The sequence below is a fragment of the Prinia subflava genome, chromosome 5, assembly GCF_021018805.1.
Source record: "Prinia subflava isolate CZ2003 ecotype Zambia chromosome 5, Cam_Psub_1.2, whole genome shotgun sequence".
Lineage (NCBI taxonomy): Eukaryota > Metazoa > Chordata > Aves > Passeriformes > Cisticolidae > Prinia > Prinia subflava.
The window spans coordinates 5,940,136-5,956,949 of NC_086251.1; the positions used below are offsets into that span (position 1 = coordinate 5,940,136).

The 16,814-nt window shown below is 53.2% G+C and overlaps 1 protein-coding gene across 2 annotated transcripts; it reads right to left on the minus strand.

The window, feature by feature from the left end:
* Window positions 1-67: 67 nt before the first annotated feature.
* On the minus strand, window positions 68-14,329 carry ZFP91 (ZFP91 zinc finger protein, atypical E3 ubiquitin ligase). Of its 2 annotated transcripts, none has more exons than XM_063397790.1 (11): window positions 13,967-14,329; window positions 13,285-13,310; window positions 8,131-8,346; window positions 7,884-7,920; window positions 7,350-7,439; window positions 6,900-7,022; window positions 5,331-5,381; window positions 4,726-4,804; window positions 4,337-4,451; window positions 3,729-3,828; window positions 68-3,408 (listed from the first exon to the last, which is right to left on the minus strand). In XM_063397790.1, the coding sequence occupies exons 1-11, from the start codon at window positions 14,302-14,304 to the stop codon at window positions 2,898-2,900; spliced, it is 1,686 nt and encodes a 561-aa protein (XP_063253860.1). In that variant the 5' UTR covers window positions 14,305-14,329; the 3' UTR covers window positions 68-2,897. The 2 variants fall into 2 exon arrangements, with proteins under 2 accessions (XP_063253860.1, XP_063253859.1); XM_063397789.1 differs by having other exon boundaries at window positions 7,350-7,442.
* Window positions 14,330-16,814: the final 2,485 nt, after the last annotated feature.

Sequence of the window (16,814 nt, forward strand, 5' to 3'; positions counted from 1 at the left end):
TGTGCCAAAGAGCCTCGTGCCCCCTCCGATCCCTCCCCGGGAGAAAAAAAAATAAATACAGGGGAAAAAAAATACAAAAAAGTTTATTGCAAACTACTACAATAATTTATTGAAGCAAACTGCATGCGAGTGAAGGAGAGACATCGACGGGAGGAGGAGCTGCAGGAGGGCTGTGTCAGTTCTAGGACTTCAGAGGGCGTGGGAAGGGAGCTACACATCTCTCCTGCATCAGGGGTGAGCAGGCTGTGGTTAGAGGACAGACAGGCACCTGGCCACGGCCAGAAAAAGAAAAGGGAGAGCTACAAGAGGTGTCATGGAAGGACAAGGCAGGGAGCGGCAGGGATCAGAGGTGTCCAGGCTGGGAAGCAAAGGAAATGTTTTGATTTTGCATCCCAGAAGTGCAGCCAGGGGCAAACTCTGCTCCACTGGAGCGGACATGGGACAAGAAAGCCTCTCCCAGCCCGGTGCCAAGTGCTGGGTCACCAGAGGTGAGCAAGCCCTTGGCCCAAAGGCATTTTAGTGCCATCCCTCGACCAACAAACCCCCGAGCTCTCCTTTAGTGTTCTATGCAAGGCTCTGCCCACCCCGCACCTCCCACAGGCACAGGGGCCGGCAGAGACGCAGTTCCAGTAGCACCATGTCAGAAGGACACAGCCAGCCTGCCCTGAGGGCCACCAAGTGTCCCCAGAGAGAAGCCCCACACTGCCAGGGGTGAAACCACCAGAGCTGGGCTGCACTGCTGGCCTCAGTGCGCTGTCCCTCTCTAGCCTGGCAAGGGGAGGGGACCAGCTGCCACCCAGAAAATTTCCTGCTGGAAACCACAGTAAAGCAATCCAAGCAAGACACTGGATCATCTCAACTGAAGGAACTGGTTCAGTTCAACACCAGTCCACCATGGTCCTGCCACCAGGTGTGCTGGGCCCTCCCGTGAGCCAGGCTGCTGCCACACCCAGGGCACGGGACACCCAACTGCTCAGGCTCGATCCGCCCCAACACCAGGAAGTGCTTCGACTTGCTCTGACAAAGGTATCAGTGTAGGGGTAGGGAGGAATGAGGGAGGGGGCAAACCAGGACAAACAGCCTGAGAAAAGCCAGCGTGTTTGGGCCACAGCTGGATTTGCAGGCGTCACAGGGGACAGAGTGGGTGTTCAGTTCCCTGTTAATCCAATTAAATTCCACATTTTATTGTGGTTTTCCAGACCCCAGGTACCCGATTTCAATAAGCTGCTGTGTGCTACAGACCAACTCAGCTGATCTTGTGCTCAGACAAGATACTTCAGCTCTGCTCCCAACCCCAGAAACCCAACCAAAAATAAGCAAACAAACAAAAAATCAGGTTATTCTTCACCTCTTCCAAAACTGCTACGAATTCAAGGCCACTGAATCTCCACACAAAGTTTTAGAGAAGAGCAAAAAAAGATTCCAAGTCTCCATAGCAGACACTTCTTATCCTATGTAAACTTTTCCAAGGGCTCAAAGCTGCCCTAACTACACCAGCAGGCAACACCTGACCTGCCACATTTCAGGGAAAGCTGGGGTGTCTGTGCAGAAAAGAAGCTTTCAGAACACAGCTACACAATCCCTCTCCAAAACGAGGGCAGGGAGAAAAGCTGACAGCCCCTTAGTCCGACATCAATCTATTGCCTTGGATAAACAAGCCTGAGAAAACCATATCCAGTCCCTGCTAACTGTGTCTTTGTCTAGACCTGGAAAGGAGAGGCAGAGTTGGATGAGGAGCACCACATCCCCCAGCAGCAAGTAGCTCACAGCTGTCCCGAGTCACAAGAACAAGTTCCTGGCTAACAACGACCTTCCCCGAAAGGCTGGAGGCGAAAAAGGCATCTAATGCAAGGAGCTCACCCGGAGCTGGGAGGGAGGGAGAGACAGCCCATCACTCACCTCATCCTCCTGCTAACACGCTGCTGCAGAGACTCCTACTGCACACAGGCTCTTCTCCAGGGGCTCTCCCTCTACTCTGGAAAAGCTGCGAGACACATCTGACTCCAGAGCGCTGCCTTCACCTCGGCTCTCCCAGCTGCTGGCACAATGGCACTGGAGCTCCCTGTACTGGAGCCTACTGGGAAACAGCCTGAACCCCTTCCACCCCCGCCCCCTAAGAACAGAACTAAAAAATACCGACCCTTTTTTAAACAATAAATAAGGAATCTTGTTACCACAACACAAAAACGAAGCATGTTCAAAGTGCAAATTACTGTCGTCAAACTGGGATGCTCCTCCTTGCCTCTCCCACGCAGGGCTCCTGTAGCCCCCGGGCCTCTCCAAGCAAACATGATCTATGAGCCAGGGCGTTCCCTCCCTCTACTTCCTGCCAGGGCTGGAGCAGGGGAGCGCGGTGGGAGCGGGACACGCGCTGCCGCTTCACAGCTCACCCTGCCGAGGGGCTAAGGGTGCCAACTCCCAGCCCCGGCAAGGAAGGAGGAGACTGCAAGGACCAGAGTGCAGTGGTGCATAGAAGTCGGGACCAGGGGCAGAGGGAGTCCTAAGGAACTTCTCCAGAGCATGTCCAATGCTTTTGAGTTTGCCAGTGGGGCCACGCCAAGGAGCTGGAAAGGCAATTGCTTTGGGGCAGAGCGAAGGGTTTCAGCAGTGCCCCCTCCCTTGGAGAAATCCACCACTCAATCCAGCTTGCTCTGGCAATGGCAGCACGAGCCCCTTTCCATAAAGGGGCCGTGGGAGAGAGAGAAGTGGTTGGGAGAAAGAGGATGTGCTGTGATCCGCGCTGGAGGGGAGCAGACCCTTCAGTTATTTACTAGTATTGTAAGTTTTGTTTAACTTTCCTCTCTTTCAGTAAGTGCCTCCTCCTTTTTTTTTTTTTTTTCCTTTTCCTTTTAAATACAGAGTCTCAACTGTCCCAGCACCCAGGTGCTCCCCTGCCACTAGGGTCCAGTGGAGTCTGAATCTTCAATGAGCACCTCCGTGCTGGCTCCCAGCATCTCTGTGTTCATGACCAGCCCCTCTGGGTTCGCGCTGCTGCCGCTGCCCACGAAGAGCTTGCCGTCAGCCACCAGGCTCACGCGCTCTGCCCCGCCACAGTAGGGCTTTGGCATCCCCTCCGGGCTCAGCAGCAGGCAATCTGCTGGGGGAGCACTGCCCAGGGGGTCAGGGAGCAGCGGGAGGCCCTGGCCATCTGTGGGCGGCACAATGGCCTCGGGATTAGTGCCCAGGATATCGGTGCTGGTGATCAGGGCACCCGCGTTGGCAGCCAATGCTTCAGCAATGAGCACTTCGGGGTGACTCTTGGCTTTGTGGGCAACCACGCTGTCCTTCTTCTCGAATTTCTTGCCACAAATATTGCAGGAGAACTGGTAGAAGGAGTCTGCATCGTGCTTCTTCATGTGCCAGTTAAGGGAAGCCTTCTGCCGACAGGTGAATCCACAGATCTCACATCTAGGAGGAGACAACGAGGAGGTCACAACAAAGGGACATCCACAAGCTCATGGAGACAGCAGTAGCAAGGTGGCAGCCCAGGAAAACAGCAGGGGCTCGCTAATGTCACTGCAGCTCCAGCTCTGATTTTATTTACTGAGGGCTGACATGCTCCGGATCCGCACCAAGACACTGCCCCAAGGAGTAGGTGACAAAAGTGCGTGTTCAGAGAGAGGCGGGACACCAGGAACAGGCTCCAGCCCCGACTTCAGAGCTGCTCTGAAATGGGGGTTTTGGGGGTGCTCAGAGCAGGAGGGCGAGGCACAGGCAGAGGTACTCACTGCAAGGGCTTCTCGCCCGTGTGGATCATCCGGTGCACTGCCAAGTTGTGGGAGCTCTTGAAGGCCCGGGCGCAGTACTCGCAGATGTAATCCCTTTGATCTGAAAGGCAACAGCCAGCAGTTGCAGCATTGCTCTCCCACAGACCCGCTCCCTTTCCCAACTCTCAGGCGCTGCAGGTAAAGCTACCCAAGAAGGAGCAGAACTACAAGTTCTGGGAGGAGGAGGAGGTGTCCCACAACACACCACAGCCGCTGATCTGGAGACACGAGGCATGATTAACACTCTCCTAAGAGCTAATTATCCACTGCGACCAACACTGAAAGACTGGCAAATTGGGATAAATCAGACTTTACCTGTAGAGGTTTATTCCTCTACAGAGCCCCTGAGTGATGCCTGCCAGAAGGAGAATTAAAACCTCTATAGTCTATTTCTTCCATTTATTTAAAAGATGGTAATCCAGAAGACAGTAATACCCCGCTGCTGCTGCAAATCTATGCCACCTGACTTGGCTTCACTCTCCCCAGAAGTCCCAGAGGCTTTTTCATTTCCCTCCCATCTGTTCACTGACCCAAAGTGGAGTTTGTATCTATTTCCCACCCCCCTGTACCTGTGTGATGTTTGGCATGGCGCAGGAGCTGCTTCTGGAGCCGGAAGAGCCGACCGCAGGAGGGATGAGGACACACATATTTTTTCTTCAGTAAGTGCTGATATTTTATGTGATGCTGGAAAAAAAGAGTGGAGGTTTGCAGACTGTTCATGGCTGAGTGAACAGCTGAGGTTCACTCAGGTTTAAATCTCCACTGGAAAATAAAACACAAATGGACATCCAGCAACCTGACAGACACTCACACACGGCTACAACTAGCCACAACGAAGTCTTCCAAAATGACAGTGTCAGGCAGGGCTGTGAGTGCCAGTGGAGGCTTAGCTGCCTGTTCCAAGCACCCCTTCCCTGCCCTCCCACGTGCCACAGAGGAAGTGAACCCCTCCACCAACCTGCAGGTACCGCGGGTGAGCCAGGACCGTGCCACAGCCTTCCATCTCACAGCGGACATACTGGATTGGAGGCTTCTTCCTGGGAAATCAGCAAGGAGAGGGGCACAGTGCTTGGCTGCTTCTATGATCAGGTGATTCTATAGATAAAGATTCTATATATATTCTATTTAGAATCACAATTCTCTGTGTCTGTGAGGGGCTGATGTGTCTCATGACACAAATAACAAGTGCAAGTGCAGCAAAGCACTATTGCTCCAAAACCCCTGCCTGGGCTGTGACAGAGTTGCTGTCCAAGAGCCACCTCTTCTGCCACTACTTGAGGGCTCTCCCTAGAGCTCGGAGATATTCCCAGAACTTCCAGAACCTTATTCCTGGGCAATGCCACAGGAGAGATCAACTGAGAAGTGGGGAAGGGGCTGATTCACCTGGAAGAAATCAAAGCCACACCTTTCAGGGAGGGAAAAGAGGGAAGACAAGGCATGCTGCTATTTTTGGTTTTTATTCCCTTTAAGGCAAAGAGATGGCTTTGGGACAATCCTTGTCTACATGTAGGACACAAGGGAAGCAAGTCTGCACAACAGAACCGCGTTGAGAGGATCACTTACCTTCTCTTGGGCAGCCTCGGGCTCTTGTCATCCTTTCTCCTCCTTCCCCTCCTGTAACAGAGATACAAAAACAGAACTGAGAGAGGCTTCTTTACACTAGCAGTGGGCAGAGACTTTGAAGTGTATGCTGTATTGCCTCATTAACAGCATGGTCTAGAAACAAAACTGAGTGCGAGCTGGAGACAGATTCAGAGGATGGAGAATTCCAGAGAATAAAATGCTTCACATGGTTTGCTCTCTCAGTGCTTCCCATTTCCTAATGCATTTTTCATAAACGTGTCATTTTTGCCAACACTGTCTAGAACCCACAGTGCACCCTATTTCCTCTGCTCTGCTGGGGAACATTCCACGCCATGGGAACATATCCATCTGCCTGCTCAGGAAGAATGGGATTAATGATCCAGCACCTATTTTACAGGCCTCTGAATTAGCCACAGCAGCTTCTGTACCTGTCAAGACAAAAATCTAGGCTCTGTCTGAGCAGACCTGTGCTCACATGTAAACTGCAGCCTCCCAAGCCACAGCTCTGCCTGCCTAATCCCATTGCTGCAGAGACACTTGGAGCAGATTGATGGAAGTATTTTCTAGACTATGCTGAGACATCTGTATTGATGGCAAGCCAGGAACACACTGAACACACACTCAGCATTCAAGCCAAGCCCTCAGAAGAGCCATGGGTTTTATTACGCACCAAAAGCGTGTTCTGATTCAAACAACAAAACCTCAAGCCTCAGAAAGCAGTCTCCAACAGACAAAAATGTTCTCAAAACATCAGCCTCCTCACTCCTCTCCACTGTGAATCAGCAGCAGCTCAGGAACAACAAGCGAAATTACACTACCAGTGTGCAGCAGGTCAGCAGAGGGAGCCCGGGCTGTTCCAACCACTCAGAGAAGAGCTGAGGTACAAAACCAGCTCCTTTTTCTTTTTTTCCTCTCACATTATCCCAAAGAATGGCTTTGACACAGTCACATAAACCAATCTCCCTCTGTTGCCAGGAGGAATGCCTCAGCCATAAGTTCCAGTGGCAGCACACTCGAAGGTGTCGGGTAACTGGCGACTGACTGGGTGGCAAAAGTTTGTCTTACTTCTCAAAAAACAAGGGGAAAACAGCTGATTTTCCCGAGCTCTTGTAAGGTCACAACTGTACAAAAACGACACCTACCACACACACAAGGTATTCCAGTGACAAGAAATCCCAGTGTCTGCCCCCAGCACACAGCAGGAATGCTGCCCTCTCCCACTGTTTTCAGAATCCACTTGAGGCATCACAAGGAACCCATTGTCAGGACACCTGAAGTATTTCCCACTGTGTGGTCACACCCAGGGAGGCTGACTAACCACAGGATAATGAAAAACCCTTCCACTTAAGCTAAACTCTGATTTTTTTGTGGCTGAACACAGGCAAGATGTGAGGGCACAAGATAAACAGTGCTGCCTCATCAGCTCTCTGGCCCAGAGGAGGAGGAGGGGGGGATGCGGAGAACCAACAACAATCAAACACTGTTGTACACCAGCAAGAATGCAAAACACAGCACACACTGGCATGTGTAACTACAGAGTTTACTCACTTCCTTGGTGGTTCTTCATCCTCCTGAAACTCATTCTCTTCTTTCACTTCCACTTTAATATCTTTCTGCCTTTCTTTTTCCTCCTTCCCCTTGCTAGCTTTTCTCCTTTGCTTTGGTGCTTCCCTACAAAGACACAAATACAACACATTACTCCAATACTCTTCCCACTGCCTGCTTTTTACAAAGATTTAAACAAAAACTAGACCCAAGTTCAGGTCTATCCTCCAAGTCCCACTTTCAAGCAGAAGTGAGAACCAGGCTTAGGAAGCACCCAGCAGCCAGCAAGGCTCTAAAGGCTTCAGTCTCTGAGGGAAGAACAGTTCTGGCCAGTGCAGGCAACCATTCCATCAGATCAACTAGCAAAGGTGCTTTGGGGCACATTAAGCTAATTCAGGTTACATGCCCACATTTTTTGGTCTAAACCCCCAGTAAGTACATAATCCAATATACTTCTCTAGGTGGGGCTTGTAGGTCTCATCTCTGGGATCATCTTTGAAGGGAACTTCTTCCTCACTGATGAGCATCTCCTCATCATCATCACTGCTTGGAGAAAAGGAGAAGAGAGGACTTTGGCAGCAACACCTTGGCCACTAGTGCAAGAATATCTGTGCACCATCCCCCTGCATGGCAAGGACACTATTACACAGCACTTCCTCATCCAGCATGACTGGGAAAAGGTAACAGCTTGCACTGACCAAGGAGCACAGTGACACCCAAAACCGGCCAGGCAGAGCTGTGTCCTCTCCTGAACCCACCCACCCACCAAAGCTACCAGGTGGAATGCCCAGATTAAATCTTACTATCCATTTCTCCACAATATCTCCTGGCATCTGTGCTCACTGGAACTGCAAAGGCGAGGGGCCAAAGGAGACAGAGCTACCTTCGCTCCCACAGAACATTTCACACAAGCATTTATTTTCCAGCAACTCCAGCCCACCTTGAGACACTGAACAGGAAGAAACACCACAAAATAACATGTCCTACCTGACTCCATCTGGAGACTGATGCTCTTCTGTGACCACTGAAAGGAAAAGTCACCATTAGGTTTCAAAGTGTGTTCGCTGCAGTGAGCTCATCTGTCTCACGGTACCTCCGTCGACATTCAGAGCCGGGCGTGCTGGTGGCAGAAGGCACCCGTGACAAGCAGCACCACGCCAGCACCAGCCACACGCCCAGAGTGACACCTGCCACACGGCTCCCTGACTGTCCCCAGGCCGTCCGTGCCACGTACCGTACTCCAGCTGGTCGGCATTGGGCTCTGACTTGCAGATGAGCTGCAGGGAGTTCGCCTTCGACCTGGAGGTGCGGGAATTCTCCGAGTCGCGCTGGCGAGCAGCGGCCGCCGTCCGGCTGCTGCGCCAGCTCCGGCCGGGCCGGCCTGTGCCCACGGGGGAGCCATGGCTGAGCACGCTGGACACCTCCTCCTCTTCCTTCTCTTCCTTGGGAGCTGAAACAGCCGTTGCAGTCTCTTTCATCATAGTACAAAATGCCAAAATCCCGTCATTAAATCACAGGAGCCCCTGCCTGCTGTGGGAACCTGCTCAGCACTCTCTGCTGAGACCTCTCCCTAGGCCCTCACCTCAGCAAACCTTCCCTTAAAACTCTCCTCACATTTCCTCTAAGGAAAGACACTAATATTCAAAAAGAGCTTGTATTTCCCTTGGATAAAGGGTTCCAAGACAATGATTTGCTGGCTCTAAGCACAAGGAAAGAGACACTCATAAAGCCCAGCAAGTGCTTCGTGAAAGGCCAGCTTTAAAGTCAGGCCATGTGAAAAGTCATGTTTAGAGAATCCCCCAAACGTGTACTTCATTGGAACTGTACACCTGGCAATATCCCTGAGGGATCTGAGCCGGATGTTTCTGGTGCTGTGCTAGAGCAAAAAGCATCACAAGCACTGTCAGCCTGAGGTCTCCACACTTATTTACAGCTTGTACAGGTGGTTTCCTTTCGACTCATGGCTGATCTCTAAACATGCTTTGGCAAGATAACAGACCCAGCTGAAATGTCTTATGAGCAAGTTAATCTCTTAAAAACTAAAATTCCCAAGTACAGTTCATTAGATCGCACTTTTTGGTGCTTGCTTGTGACACTGGGCCTTCAGGAACCCAATGTCTTTTGAAATGTCACAGATGATCACAGAATGGTGTGGGTTGGAAGGGACCTTAAACCCCATCTCATTCCAACCCCTGCTATGGTCAACAACAGCTTCCACTGGTTCAGGTTGCTCCAAGCCCTGTCCAACCTGGCCTTGGATACTTCCAGGGATTAGGAATCCACAACCTCTCTGACTCCTCCCAGCCTACAATCTCCAGTTTTGCATCAAGCCGTCTGAACTGAATGATCCCTTTTTTCCTAGCATGTAGTTTGCTTTGCATTAATCACTGTCTGATCCTTGATTAACAGGGTGGGAATAAGCAACATTTGGCTGGAAAAGCCTGACTGGAATCCCGGATGTGAGACATCACACTGTGTTGTAAACCATCAAGCTGCTGTCTTGCATGTATAAACTTCACCATCAGAGCATGAACTGCACCTCCTCGGCTTTCTTTAGCAGATCTCAAGGTGACTGCTGCATGTTCTCATTCCTCATGGTGAACATCTCAGGTTTTTGAACGCTAAACAAAACCCAAAGACTTGAAACCATCCTGAAGAAATTCCCCCCTCAACCACTACTGTGTCGCCAGGGATGGCACACACTGCTGCTCTGGAAGAGCTGTATTCCCTTGGAAGACTGGGCATTCAGCTGATTACTCATCATTTTAAAAATCAGCCTCACAGAGCAGAAGCAGACCTGCCTCAGAGCACACTCCTCACCCAGCAGCTCTGCTTCCCTCCTCTAAAGGGAACGTGTTTGATGAGCCTTTTCCCAGGATTTCTGCTTCCTACTTCCTCTGCTTCAGCATGGCTGTCTATCACATTCAGGGTATTTTTACATGCTGAGAATACCCAGGTATCTGCCAAACCCTGTCCTTAGGAGCTGTATCAAGTATTTACTTTGCCACAGAACTCACAGTGATACAGACTGAGCTGAAAAACCTTCTAATTCTAAACCTTCCCAACATGGTCCCTGGTCCCTATCCAAGGGCCAGGGCTGCACCAGGACACTCCTGTCTGTCAAGTGTTCAGCTGCAGGAACAGCTGGAATCAGCAATCACCAAGGCCTTGCCCAAAATACGGGAAGTCCTAGATCTGGAATAAATTTTTGTCTCTTTTTCCTTCACAAAAAATAGCTTAAAATTTTTGACTTCACGCCAGTCCCTGGGAGAAGGGACAAGAAAAGGAAACCTGGAAGGACATTCACAGTGAAGTTGTGGCTTTGTTTGGACAAGCAAAAAGACGAGACTCTGGGCACTGCTCTGCTTTTCAACAGAGTTGAACTTTGATTTATAAGGCATTTGGAAGCTTCTACTGACCCTGCAGACAATTTCAGAAAATACACGCGTGCAATTAAGTGAAAGGAAAATAAACTATGATTTGCCAGGTTAAAAAGCTGTTATAAAAATAAATGCATCACACCATATGCACATCTCTGAAATTTAAGGCAGTAACCACACAACAGATAAGGCACCAAACACCTAGTTTTATAATGGCATGGACAAAAATGAAACTCAGGAAAAATATCCACGTGCAAAGCTCCTGCCAAAGGGTTTTTACCCACCAGAGCACTGTGGAACCTACAGATGGGACACAGGAAAATCCTTGGAGGGTTTGGGCAGTCTAAGCTATTTAAATTCAGTACATTTTTATAAGGTTTGGTTTTAAGTAATGACATTTCTCTCTCCAAACACTGACAAAGCCTTAAGGGAAAGCAGTCACTCCCGAAAGGAGCATGAGGCACTAAGAATAGAACTCTCAGGTATTATGAGTCCTCTCTGTACAAACCCATTTGGTACTACCTGAGTCTCAAAGTTTTCCATCTCTTTTTAAATCTGCCAAACCTGACTGTTTTCTTAGCAAAACCCCTGGATTTGAGAATAGGCTTCCAGGGAGATGACTCTCCTGACTAAAATGAAAATTATTCCCACAAGGATACAGAGTGCTGTAGGAAGCCAGACGTGAATTCTACCACACAGCGACTGCAGCTACACGAATTCATTTGTAAGCTGAGATTAAATGTTCTACTTATGCATCCAGTATTCCTGCAGGCACACATTGGGAAATCCTGCGACTGCATGACTAAGCAGGCGACAGGGAATAGCCAGGGAGCACAGGCTGACACTGCAGCTGTCCCCATGCATGCTGCTGTGGTGACAGTCACACTCGGGCTGTGACACAACAGCCACACCTTTGGATCCCATCCCCCTCTAAACTCCCTGTCAGACCTGCACAGCCACAACTCCCATGCTGGAGAAGCCTGATCCAATGGCTCTGCACCATGGCTGTCCCAGGGAATATTCCAAACTGGATTTAGCAGTTGACAGTAAAGGCTAATACTGCAGTGCAAAAATAAAAAATCAATTCCATATCAGGGAACACTAGCACTGAATTGCAAGCCTTCACCAGAACCACCCAGCACCTTATCCCAGCTCCATCCACGGTGGACGGACAAATGGGATTGTGCCTTCCAGGCTCACAGGGGACTCCTGGCTACCAAAAACCCTTTTGTGCAAGGAAAGCTGCTGCTTGCTTACACCGGTGTGGCTCCTTCAAAAACTTCTGCTAAAGCCCAGCAGGCGGAGGGGGGAGAAGCCCCTCTCCTGCTCCTGCAGAACCTGGCCAAGGAAGACACTCCTGGGCCTGCTTCCAGGTCCTCTCCAAGCAGCACAAGGTGCACGAGGGCTCCATCCAGCGTGCAGCCAAGACACAGGAGTGCAGCTTCCTCACTTCTGTGCTTCTAAAAAACAAACCAGAAACAAACAGCCCCCACCCCCCGCGGCACAGATTTCCTCTGGCCCAGAAGAAGCCAGCACTTCCCAGTGCCAATTTCTACGCAATTATTCCTACCATCGTTTTGGCTGCAAATCTAATAGAAAAAAATAAGAGCCCCAGAAGTTTAACAAATACTTTTTCCACTCTCACCTTCAAGCACAGCTGAAACCGTCGGAGCCCAAGTTAAAGGCTAAAATGGTTTGAGTGCAGAGAGTCCCCAAACCTGTAAATTTCAGTCTGACAACTTTCACTTCCTGGGGTAAAAATGGGAATATTCTGCCTGTTTTCTACCACTACCAATAAATATTTCTTAAACCAAAAAACCAAGCATGACCATTAAAGTCTTAACTCTATACAAACATGAAGCTAAACCTTTTTAAACATTTCAGCAATTGTGCTTTGACATAAAAGGCCGAAGCTCTGACATAATGCTGCCCACCCTTTACACAGCGAGGGGTAAATACACACAAGCAAGATCTGGGCTCAACACACAGCAGTTAATTCTGCTCCTGTCTGTAAAAACACACCTTGCCAGCTGGAACTGTGACGGATTTCCACACCCAAATGGAATAAAGACTGGTAGGAGGAAAGCTAAAGAGTTACCAAAACACGAGAGTAACAGCAGCCTCGGAGACACAACTGCTGGCAAACAAACCCAGACAGCTCCAGCAGAAAGGGGAATTCATCTGCACAGGTGTGTGACCTCCTTTCCTCAGTGCTTCACTCTGCCACAATTCTCTGGTGCCAGATCAAAAACAACACTACACAAAGCCCTTCACTTGGACCTGTTTCAGAAGTCATCACTGGGTGAGGAGCAAAGCCCTCTAACTTTTTTCTTTTTTTTTTTTCTTTTTCTTTTTTTTCTTTCTTTCTTTCTTTCTTTTTGGGGTTGTTTTTGGTTTTTTAACAAAAAATTGTTAAATGGGTGCACGAAGTTCAGTGTGCACTGGAAAATAAAAGTTCTGCTCCAGGCTGCAGATCCCCACAGCTGGGGCTTTTGTGTTGAGACCCTACTCACACCCCCAGTTCTGAACAATTTTCGCTTTCATCCCTGAATACATCAGCCTAAAAAATCCATGATCTACTAAAGCCAGAAAAGACCAAGTGTGAATATCTGCATACTCTGATTTCCACACAACTTCTCCAGGTCTCTCAAGGATCTACTCCTATATTTCTGAGCACAGAACAGAACTGAACCCAGGATTTGCCAACTACTTGGGACTGCTGTGCAACAAGAGCCGTCAAACCTTGGAGCAGCCCAGCCTCACGCTCCAACAGCCACGGAAAGCCCGAGTGCTTTTTGCGACAGTAAGATTTTGCAGCTTGGGCATGTGCCAACAGCAGCAGCTTATCACAGTTCCACAGACTTGAGAGAGATTCAGAAAGAAACTGCACATCACCCAGCACTAAAACATTCTCTAAAAGGAAGATCCAAAGGGAGGATTGGGCTAACCCGTGGGACAGCCCAGACTTCCTAGACGGAACACAATACCGGGAGTAATTCAGTTCTTACCTTTACCAGCGACTTTATCTGCGCACCTGAAAAAAAACCACAAAAGCAAGTGTAAGAGCCAGACTCTATGGGATGGGGGCAGCAACAAGGAACTGAATGACGTGGAGATGAGCCTCAGTTCCTCAAAGTCCCGGTGCCTCTCTATCGGACCATTGTTTTCAACCCCTCATGCCAAGGTGGACTGTTTCAGCCACAGGAAGCTGAGGGGAACTACAGGAATATCCAGCAGCAAAGGCCCAGCCGTGCGCAGGACAGTTATGACCGATCCAGGGGGATTTCGTGCTTAGAACAGGGCACAGCAGCGGCACTTTCAAAGGCTCCGGTGCCCTGTTCAGGATCGAAGGTGCAACGAATGCAGCATCTCCTCCGGGGAATGCAGACCCCACCGCCTCCCTCATCCAGAGCTTTGCAGACGGGGCCGGACCGCGCTGGCGCCGCGGGGCACCGGGAGGGCGGCCGCTGCCCGAGGGCGCTGCGCGGCCGGCGATTCCCGGGACACTGCCCTTCCTGGGAAGGGACCGGAGGGGCCGGCCCAGCCCGGCCGGAACAAAGGGGCGGCGGCGCGGGGCACCTCGCAGCCGGAGGCGGCCCCGGGGCCTGGGCCCGCTGGCGCCGGTCGGGCAGAGCCCGCCCGCGGCTCCCCGGGCAGGCGCGGGAGGAGCCCGGCGCTGCAGGGACTCACCCGGCCCGGGGGGCCTTCCTGGCCGCGGGCGACGTCTCGGCGGCGGGCTGCTCGGCGGCGGGCCGCGCCCCGGGGCTGCTCCTTCGGCGTCGGGGATACTCGGCCTTACGGCGGCGGGACGCGGCGGCGGCGGCTCCCCCCGCGGCCGAAGCGGCGCGGCCGCGCTCCCGGCCGCCTCTCAGCACCCGGCTGCCGCCGGACTCCTCCCCCTGATCGGCTGCGGCCGGCGGCGGCCGGCGGCGGCTCGAAGCCGGCGGCCTGTCTGCGGCGGACGGCGGTCCCGGGGCGGGCGGCGGCTCGGCGGCGGCGGCCCCCGGCTGCTCGGTGCCCGCCGGCATCGGGGCGGCGGCGGCGGCGGGGCCGGGACGGCCGCGCTCCACCCTCGGCCGGACACGCCCGCCCCCGCCGCCCGCGGCCAATCAGAGCCCGCCGCCCGCCTTCACGAGCGGCCCCTCCGCCCCGCCCCCCGTCCGCGACCACCAATCCGCGGCGGGACTCGGCTGGCGGCCCTGCCCCACAGGCCCGAGTCCCCCCGCCCGCCGCGCTCACGCCTTTCCCCGCCGCTCGCGCACCGCCCAACCAATGGGCGGCCCGGCCGGAGCGGGGCCCGCCCCCCCACCGCCGAGCGACCAATCAGCGCGCTGCTTCCGCGCGCGCCCGGACTCGCGCCGCCTCTCGCGCAGGCGCTGCCGTGGCCGCTGCGCTCGCGCTCCCGCTCCCCCCCCCCGGCCGGCCCCGCTCGGCGCCCACTCGAGCGCAGCCCCCACGGCCGCCGCCCCGCAGGCCCCGCCGCCCGGACCGCCCTTCCGCCGCACGGCCGCCGCCCGGCCGCCGGCGCCGCCAGGCTCCCTACCGCCGCCGCTGCCTGCGCCCCTCCGCCTGCCCCCGGGCCCCTTTGCCCCTCGGGCGAGGCCTGGCAGGGGAAGCCGTTCGCCGGCCCGCCCCACGCAGCCGCTCCGTGACGCGGAGCCGCGGCGCCGCCCGTGGTACCAGCAAGGCCTGGCGGTCGGGCTGCTTTTGGCTACCGCTTCTCCTTTAAGAAAAAAAAAAACGCCCCGTCGGGCGGCGGGTGAAAGTCGGTGACAAAATGGTGGCCGGCGCAAGGGGGGCGGGGCACACGGCCCTAGCCCCGCCCGCTTCCGTCCCGCGGGCGCGCATGCGCGGTGCCTGCCGGGAGTTGTAGTTCCACCGGAGCTGAGGCCGTGCCGGTTCCCCGTTCCCGGCTGTGTTCCCCCGCAGGAACCACAGGAGCGGCTGTGCGGGAGGACCCGCCCCCGTAGTCTTCAAGGCCCGAGTCCTTTCCCAAAACAACCCCAGCAGTGCCTGATTCTCGCACAGCAACTGCACTAACACATTAAACCCACACAAAACCCCCAAACTTTGCCCCCTCAGATGCTGAAGGTGTCACCCAGAAGGGGTTTTGTCACGGTCGCCACTCTGTTCCCTTCCCTAGTGTCCCAGCCGCCCCGGTGTCCAGGCTCTTGGACGTGGACTGATCCTGGCACAGTGTTCCCTTGCCTTGGCTGCAGCGGGATGTGTCCCAGGCCAGGATCTGTGGTTGGATTGAGAAAGAGGGCTGGGGTGTGCTTGCTCTAGAGAGCAGGGTTTGGCTGATCTCTACCCACCGTTTTAGGACAGGAGAACAACATGTAACACTTCCCCAGAATGAGGTGCTCCTCATCCTCCCTCGGGAGACAGCAAAAAAATCACAGGGGTTCAAAGAGCCCACAGCGTTCAGCTGGAAAATCCTGTTTGCTGAACTGGTTCCCACCAGAGCGAGGGCTCCGAGTGCCTGGTGCTTCCTTCTGCATTTCAAGTCCTGGACTCTGGTATGTTCCTAGAAAACAAAAGTGTCTCCAAGAGTTCCTGAGAGTGCTAATAAACCCCTCACTGTGGAGAACCACGTTCCCCTGACACAGACACTGGGAAGGAAGAGAATGTCCTTGCATGAAAGTTAAAGAATCCCTCGAGAAAACAGGGATTCCTCCTGTCCCTTTTTTTTTGTCAACCCCATGGCAATCTGCCCCTGTCGTGACTGATTTCCCCTCTGCAGGCCAGTCTGGGGTCACTTAATTCTTGTTAGAACAGGGGAGCAGAGCTCAGCGCAGGGCACAGCTCAGCCTTTGGCCTCTGCGTTCTGCAAGGACAAGTTTTAAGAAGTTCCAGCTCCAGATGCTCGTGTGCACTCGTGCTCACACATCGCTAAATCACTGAGAGAGCTAAAAATAGCCCGAAACCTTCCGCAGGCAGGAAGGTTCTGTTGTGGGCAGAAGAGGGAAGCGCCTGTCACAGCGATCCCATCGCCCAGCAGCCCTGAGGAGTGACACCAGCAGTGCCTCCTCTGGGCTTCGGGGGGCTCTCAGCATTCCTGTCCTGAAGCACAGCCCGGGTTTGTGCTTTTCCTGAGGCGGGGCTGGGCTGGATGCACCTGCTGTGAGCAGGATGAAGTGAGCCCTGAGGTGGCAGCTTGAGGGGCTCAGCAGTGCCCATGAGCAGGGCCAAGGCAGTGCCAGCCTGACGCTTGTGGATGCCAGTGCCTCCCCACAGAAAGGATGGAGTCTGTGGCTCTTAACCTTTGCTCCCAAGGTTTTTCTGGCTGGACTAAAGAGGAGCCAAGCCAGGACATGGTGAAGCTTTGGCAGGGCTGGTGGCCAAGGTGACAGAGATGCTGTTGGTCACCTACCAGGTGCTGCCTCCTCCAAACACCCAGACAAGAGCCCAAAGGACTTGCCAAGCCACGTGCCACCTACCTCTGACATTAACATTCGCTCAGTCCCTTGGAGCAGTTTCCACATCCACTGCCTGCTCCCAGCAGTGCCAGGAGATTTCTCTGCCAAAAAGGGATTTG